We start from the raw sequence: 8,853 nt of genomic DNA on the forward strand, positions 1-8,853 counted from the left end.
TTGTTGAGCAATAATATTAATGACATCATCAGAATGTATTTCGTTTAAAAAATCCTTCTCCACTGACATTAACATGAAGGCTTCTAGATTTTTTGTGAGATACTTATAAGTATCTTAGCCTGCTTTTAATTAATTTTAACATAGAAAAGCTTTGTTCACCGGACACTTGTGTTACAGACATAGATAGCAGATATTTGTATGCTTGACCAAGTATAGAATAAGCCCCACTTAACATGTTATATCTGAATAATATATTATAACAATAAATAGAGCAATTTTTGCAAGCAATGCAGTAAGAGGATAAAATCGCATCTTTATTACTTTCTACTTGATCATCAGTAGAATGTTCATTTTCGTTTAGGTTTTATAAAAGTTTCATTGACATTTTCCTTTAAAATATTCCATGACGATTTAAAATGTTTCAATTCTGAAATGATATTGTGTTGAGTAGCTACTGGATTAAACTGTATTAAAATACTGCTTAATTTTTTAAATGCGTTTTCAGGAATATTTAGTGATGGTCTCGTAAATTTTGGTCTAATGTGCTTTGAACTCGCTGTAAGATGACAGTCGAACTCTCCCCGGTTGCACTCTCTCCCACCTTCCCTGATCTAGATCGAGGACGTGTGAATTTGGTCCGGGAATGACACAATTAAATCGTCTTACACTTGTTCCTGTTTACGAAATAAATTACACTTGTTCCTGTTTACGATTTATTAGCTTTAGCTCGACAACCAGTTTCCCATTGGAGAGAGAGTGAGGTCCTGGCCTCACACTATAAAATAGATTATTTTTAATTAAATCGTTTGGAATACAGAGAAATTATTATTGAATAACATTTTTTTACTTGCCTAAAATAAAGGAAATAATATAAGTGGCCATCAAATTTGTTATGACTACAATCATTGCTTTGGTGGTTAGGTATAAAACTAATAACTTGCATTTCTATAGTTTAGCATTAAGATTCATAGGAGTGGTGAACAGTTTCTAGCAATGTAAACAAATAACCAATTTTCTCTGTTTAGAAAGTAGTTTTGATTATTTTTCTCATAGGATGCTTTCTGTTTGGGCTGAATCGGGCTAATGTAGTGTTTGACTGAGATCGGCCAAACTAATTTAACTTTGGATACGGGTAGGGCCGGGTAAAATGATACAGGCCTACACACAGTGCCTTAACTAGGCAGGTGCAACAGGTGCACCCGCACAGGGCCCATTTGGAAGAGGGTCCCAAAATGCACGTGTTTGTTTTATTATTTTCCCAAACCTAATTAATTAAGGGGCCTAAATGCAAGTTCTTGCACAGGGCGCAGGAATGGCTAGTTACGGTACTGCCTACACTTATATCTTTATTATATCTAAAAATTGAAATTTACCTTACTTAAGAAAAAAATTAAATGCATTTTTTTAAATTAAACTTAACCAAACGGCACATGTACATATTTAGAAAAAATGGCCCAAATTGTATACGGCCCATGTGGAATTTTCCACATGGCCAGTCCGCCCCTGCTTGCAGACTTCATACCAGTGGCGTATCGTGGGTGTCAGCCACCCGGGGTGGAGGAAAATTTCGGCCCCCCTTATTTAGGTATTTCAATTTAAAAGATGAAAATTCAGTTTTGTGACAGAACAAGCAATGAAAAATTTGGTGGTAGTGCAGCAACCTGTTTAAAATAGTTCTATTGGATATTAGTGGTGTATATGAAAGCGAATGAATCGTACAAGCAAAAAAAAAGGTCAACAGGTTTCGCAGGAATTCCTCGGACGAAAAAGTTACTAGTTCACCCGGCGAGCCAGTTCCCGGACTATCCGGACGATAGCACTATCGTAGGCGCAATGTAACTATAGATTAGGATGTTTCAAATTTTTACAGGATATTACAGTAGAGCGTCGTTTATCCGAAAGTCGGTTATCCGAAATAATTCCAGTTGGCAAATTTAAACTTTTGCTAGTGCTGTGGCGCTGCAATCTTTGGCTATGTCTTGGGCTACTCCAATATTTTTTATGTTTGTGTATGTGTTTTAGCTGGCAGCACTGGGACTTTTGTGTGGTGTTTTTCTGAGGACTGTGTCATGCGGAATCAAACGTTTTTGATACTAGATTAACTTCTAAAGTATAATTGTTTTTGTTTTTATATTTTTCAATATATTTATTTTGTTTGTAAAAAATAGAAATAATTTNGTTTGATTCTCAGCAATTCTCATCATTCTCAGCGGTAGGTGTTATATAACAATTACTATGGTTGTTGAAATACTGAATATAAATGGGATTTGCTTGCAAAATCCGTGCAGGCGAAGTCACGGGTAACAACTAGTTTTTTAATATTTATAACCTTTACAAAAACAAAAACAAACCTGTAAAGAGACATATCTGAGCCAGCCAATAGTTTTTGTTGCAATATTGTCAGTATGATTGGAATCATTAGGATGTCTGTTGTAGTAGATTTCTTCTAGCTCCAGAACTGCTCTATGGTGTTTGTGTCTTTAATATATTGTATTAAATCCAGGACAATGTTGCTTAGGTTTAATGGTGTTTTATCTGTCTTCAGAGTTACAGCTTTGTAATTGTGATGATTCTTGTATTTTGTAGAAATTCTCTTAAAATGTCCATATTTGTTTATAGTGAGCATTTACTATGTCAAAGAGCAGGGCCATTGAGAGCTTGTATGGAGCCTGGAGTAGAGCAGGCTCTTTCTTTCCTAGCAGATCCCTTTAACCTTTTGTTTTTCGAACACATGAAATATGTAGAATGTTTCTTTATTAATAAAAAGCAGTCAAAGATTTTATTTTTTTTTATCAGTAAAAATAATGTTAACTTTATAGTGTTTGGAATCACTACAGTCACCTCAGCAGGCCCGCCGTAAGCGGGCGTGCAAGGCGTGCACTGCACGCGGGCGGCACGTCCAGGAGGGCGGCAAATTGAGTGATCGGTCACATAATATTCAAAGTCATTGTCCCAATACCCACCTTACTTATAGCATAAGAAATGTCTTCGCAAGGAGAAAAAAATCCGACCAGAGCGCAATTACTATATTATTTAGCCTATATTATAGCATTAACAGCACCTCTATTGGCATTTATCAGAATTAGGATGCAATGCGAAACGTCTGTTGGCAGGTTGAACTATCTGGTGGCGCCCGAAAGCCAAGTACTCATAGTCATGCTCTATGACAGAAGTTGACAGGACTGGCGAAATTAGGGAATCCCCACAGGGCTTCCTTCTCAATTTGTACTTGTACACATTCGAACAGTTCTATCGCATATCAAATTGCAAACATCGCTTAACCCAATATAATAATATCTACACACCAATCGAATGCCGAAAATCTATCAGGCTAGTATAAGGCTAATTATTAAATGAATTACGTAACCAATTTGGCTTTAGAGGTAAGCGTTAGGCACCATCTCTTATTAACATTAATAATTATAAATTAATTAATTAATTTAAATAATTTAGAACCGCTGGGAGAAAAAATTGGCCCGGAGTGGGGCTTGAACCCACAACTCCTGCTTACCGTGCAGATGCGTTGCCAGTTACACTGTCTGGACCTCCAGTCCGATCTCCTCTTCCAGCATATATAAGCTAACTATATAACCATCGACGGTTATTACAACGCCGGCTGGGGACACATAGGGCTTGCGATGGCCGGTTGAGTGCCTTATGGGACGTAGGACATGGGCACTGAATGTGTCCCCAGCCGGCGTTGTAATAACCGTCGATTATTTCGATACTCCCCCTGCTCTACAGGTCTTTCCATTTCTGAGTAAAAAAAAAGCATTCTTCTTTAAGATTCCTTTTTCCATTTAAAGTTCTTAAAAATTATAATTAGTTTTACAAAATATACAAATAATGTTTACACTATACTGGTATATCTCGAGTTATGTCATTCTCGATTATACATCGCTTGTCAAAAAATATATGGAAAAATAAAAATCAAGTTTAAGTCATTTTATTTGACATTACGTCCATCCGCCACAAATATTGAAGTCGTAATATCACTAGAAAAGTGTTAAAGCACATAAAATCATATTAAAATATGTACATTTACAATAAATGTTAATATAATCATCATAAATCCTAGAGAACGAAACATGAAAACATCTGTGTTTTTGTGTTTTCATCTTATTTAGAAGTCTTTAAGTGCTCAGTATTGGTATTTTCCATGGTAGCTCCAATATCTATCGTTTGGCGTCATTGTCAGTGTTACTCGATATTGGTAAATTTAATATAAATTAGTTTGTTTCCTACTGTTGTATGATAATTTTAATAACTGTATTTGTTATTTAACCTTACAAAATCATTTTATTTTATAATGTCTTAGAGCAAACCACATTCACAAATAAAGAGTCCGCGATGTACTGTAAACATCACCAAATTGTAAACATGTACTGTACATTTAAAAGTATGTACTGCACATACATGAATTCGTAAATTTAGATTACTTTTTTCTATACTACATTAAAAACTAAAATTTATTTGTTTGTAAGCTTAAAATAGATTCTTATTAACCATATATTATTAAAAATGCATTTATAAATAAAATACAGAACTGGGAACAGTTATTTGTGGTGTGAAATGTTCAACGCGGACAAGAAAACACATACATGTTTTACCAATTAAACGAGTTTAATTTCGCTCTGAATTTGAAATATATATACAGAATAGGTTTGGATTCCCGCTGTTCTCCTCCAAACGGTTCCACAATCTTGAGTGACCAAGTATATCAATAGACCAATAGTTAATTTCTTGATAACTACCTCCCGACAATTTATTTGCACGTGTAAACCTTAACCTAACTTAAACTAAAAATAGAAAAAGTAGAAGGGGAAATGAGAAGAATTAAAGAACAGAAGGGTACCCAATTTTTCAGTTGGTTCTCCACCGTTTTTCATCTTGGCTTCTCTTTCTTGTCTGTTCTCCTCTTAGAACAACTTATAGAGAACTTATAGACAATTATAGAGAAAAAACTCCAAAATGGCAGGTCCGTTTTGGGGTTTTTTCTCTATAATTGTCGACCAGATTCTTCTACCGATCTGCTTATTACGGCCTCTTTCTGCAGCGCTCCTCGACTTTCCGTTCAAGAGCCTACTGCCACTTGTCTGTCTCTCTCAGAGTCCGGCCTAAGAATGCTCTAGAAACCCTCTTTTCCCCTCCAGCCTCATTTTCTCCATTTGTTCTAACGCTAACCCCTGATGGGTTAGGGGTGAGGCGAGTTCTCGGAAGTCTGAGACAAAGGAACAAAGAAATCAGAAAGAAGGAAAATTCTAGAATTTAAATTAAATTAAAACTATACAGACTAATAATAATAATGATAAAAAAAAAAAAAAAAAACAGGCATGTAACCATAGTGGTTTAGCCTAGTGACAAGTAAATTTGACTTAAGTCGTCTCTCCTGGAACCAATTACTGACATAAGGCGAGGTATACCCTTATAATAAATTTATGTCAGTAAAAAATTTAAAATTTTTACTTTAAAAATAGAAAGACTAAAATTTACTGATATGATTATATTGATATGACCATACTTAGTGTTAATGGATTAATGAAATTATTGTATTTTTCAGAATCTGAATTTGTTGTTGAAAAGATTTTGGATAAAAGAGAAAATAATGGAAAAGTTGAATATTTGTTGAAATGGAAAGGTTTTGGGCCGTAAGTATAATTTAAATTAATGAATTTGCCGAAAAAAAGCACAGAAAAGTTTCATGATTTAAAGACGCTACACAGAAAATATTTTTATATGAAAAATTTTAAATAATTCACAAGTGATAAAATGTTATTTTTAAATAATATACATTTTATTTCAGTGAAGAAAATTCATGGGAACCTGTTGAAAATTTATTTTGTCCTAATTTGATTAAGAAATTTAATAAAAAGTATAAGAACAAAAAGCAAGATATAAAAGAAAAAAATAGTAGTCCAAAATCAAAGAAACCTTCTGAAGATACCCCAGGAAAATCCAAGGTATATTAAATTAATTAATAATTAATTAATGAAAATTTAGGTAATGAGTAATTTCTGTTGTTTTAGTTATTTTGAATTCTTAGTAAAAATATTTTTTGATACTATGTATTATTTGAAACATAAATGATTTTTATTAAATATGAACAAAAGCAGATTTAGGAACAGATTTCTGAAAATCAATTTTTAATTTGTATACTAAATTAATGTTATATTAGTGTTATATTAGTGCTCCAGTGTTCTACATTCCCATTACAATCATTCATTTTATTTTCACAACAATTATGTATTATTCTGATCTGCAAAATTATTTATAAGATTATCCTACTGTTGGCATACAATTAAAAATATGAGGAAGGGTAGGCACTGAAACGGGAGAAGTTCTCAGAGAATAATCTCTCATAATCGCCATCTTCTCCTAGCTGTCAGGTTGATTCAAATACAGTCTGCTGACAGTTTGATGGAAACATTATGATGCTTCCATCAAAATGTTCAGTTGCTGCTGATCCCTTTCTGCTTTGTCAATAGCACTGAAAAAGAAAAGAGAGTACTTCTGTTGACCCGTAGTCCTTATATACCCCTCCAGTTCCCCTGCTGGGTTTATTGCCCATCCAGGCCTAATGGGCGATGGAACTTTCTGGAAACTTAGAAACAAAGGCTTTGTAACTGACAATTGAATATTATACATATAAAAATGACAAGCTATTGTGACACATATCTTAATTAATAGAGTACTGGATAGTAGAACAGTCTGTTTAAATGAGTGCTGTGCCAGTGACATTTTTAGAGCAGCAGTCTGCATAAAGGACACTATTCTAGGGAAGATTTGTCAATCTTTAATCTTACAGTACTGTACATTACCACCCAGGACACATGGTGACAGGGTACAGTATAGTATATGTTATGTGGAGATTTGGTGAATCCTTCCATTGGTCAGTTTTCTAATATATGGACAGTGAAAAGATTTGTTACAGTGTGGTGTTCGTAATGAGAGGTACACGATCCCGCGAGCGAAATGGTACAAAATAAATCTTAATACAAAGTATTTTTATTCTCTCTGAACAGGTTCTTTACATTGGATCCCAACTTTACAACTTCCAGACTTTAATATGTATACAGGCATTCAATGTTTGTCATCATAAACAGTTATCTTGCACATACGCGACAATCTGACAAGGACCGTACTCACTTACACTAACTTATACTAACTTAAAACTAAAAATGGAAGAATAGAAGATATAAGGAGAGATAAGGAAAGTAGTAGAAATACCCAGGTTTCTTGCGATGAGCCCTTTGGTGGGGAACAACTTTGAACTAAGTCGTCTTCCCTCGATGATCTCTCTCTGCACTTTCTTGTTTTAGATCACCTTTTCCTTGTAGACCTTTCGTCTACAGTTTTTTTCTTTCGGACTGAGTCGTCTTCCCTCGATGATCTCTCTCTGCACTTTCTCGTCTTAGATCACCTCTTCCTTGTAGGAGCACTCACTTTTTCACCTCCTACCTCTTCAGGATCTCATCTCAGACTCTTACCCTTTCTGTCCGTTTTGCTTCAGGGTCTCACTCCCTCTCTCTTTGTTCTCCTTATCCAGGGAAAGGTAATCCTCCCCCAAGGGCAAAAAGAGTTAGACAAAAGAAAGTTCTAGAAAGATTTAGACAAAGAAACAAAGAAAATCTAAGACTAATCCAATATAAAATATACAGAATATACCATATCATGGCTGATGGCCACAACAGAATCATAAAAAAAGGTTTTACTGGAAGCTTGTGATCTGCTAGCATTGTTTTATGGTTCATTGGAACTAAGCCCTCTCACCTCAACAAGATCGTGACTTGTGAGAGAGTTATTATTATTATTATTTATTGCAATCAAATATTCACAAATTACATTGGAATAAAGAATACCTCGTCCCGTAACCCACGGGAAAGAAGGTACCTATTTCCCCCCCTTTTCTGTATTAGTTGCACTTTACATGCAAATAGTTCCTCTTCTCCTCCCTTTTCCTCTTCTCAACAAGTTCCCAAATGAGCTTTGAGTACAAGTCTCAAAAGTTGTATTAGGTAAATCCGGATTAACTAATGAATGATGTATATCTGATTATTGCTACTGATTTGGAAATTTCTGTATGCCTTGAGATTGATGTATATCACGCTTTTGCTGATCTGCTGTATTGGCCTCAAAGATAGCATCTCCAAGCACTCTACTGAGTATAAGCGATGTGTGTATAACTGCCTGTTTCTGAAGGATACTAATATCAATGTTGGATTCTAATTGATCTATGTATTTCTTAATGTTTTTTGCTACTATTCCTGTTGCTCCTATTACTATTGGAACAACAGTCGTCTGTGTATTCCACAGGCGGTTAACTTCCAATTTCAGAAAATGATATTTACTCAATTTTTCAATTTCTTTAGCACCAATGTTATAATCTGATGGTACAGTTATATCTATTAAAAATGTTACATTACGATTTTTATCAACATAAATTAAATCTGGTCTGTTGTGAGATACAGTGACATCAGTTTGGACAGGCATTTCCCATAGTATCTTGGCTGAACTATTTTCCTTAACTTGTGGTTGGAGTAGAATTTCCTTCCACCATTGGTCAGCAACTTCTATTTTATGTTTTCGGGCCAGGCACCAGTAGACGTACTGGACAAGGTTATTATGACGTCTTACATAACTAGTCCCCGCCAGTTTTTCACATCCTGATATAATATGTTGCGTGGTCTCGTCTTTAGTCGCACATAGTCGACATTTCCCATCCACTGGTTCCTTTAAGATGTCACGTTGATATTGTCGTGTCATAACAGCCTGGTCCTGTATAGCAAATATTAATGATTCAATACTTGGGACTATTTGTTGCTTTTTAATCCATTCAAATGCAAGCTCTCTATC

At 34.8% G+C, this 8,853-nt stretch overlaps 1 protein-coding gene across 2 annotated transcripts in view; it reads left to right on the top strand.

Moving 5' to 3' along the window:
* Positions 1-8,853, top strand: part of LOC111624173 (chromobox protein homolog 1-like) — a 41,527-nt gene that overhangs the window by 12,553 nt on the left and 20,121 nt on the right. For both annotated transcript variants that reach the window (XM_023366981.1, XM_023366979.1), the window contains exons 3-4: positions 5,561-5,648; positions 5,804-5,960. In XM_023366981.1, coding sequence (XP_023222749.1) covers positions 5,561-5,648; positions 5,804-5,960 — 245 coding nt within the window. The remainder of the gene's footprint in view (positions 1-5,560; positions 5,649-5,803; positions 5,961-8,853) is intronic.

This window comes from Centruroides sculpturatus, unplaced genomic scaffold (assembly GCF_000671375.1).
Source record: "Centruroides sculpturatus isolate CEXI.00-Female unplaced genomic scaffold, Cexi_2.0 scaffold70, whole genome shotgun sequence".
NCBI lineage: Eukaryota > Metazoa > Arthropoda > Arachnida > Scorpiones > Buthidae > Centruroides > Centruroides sculpturatus.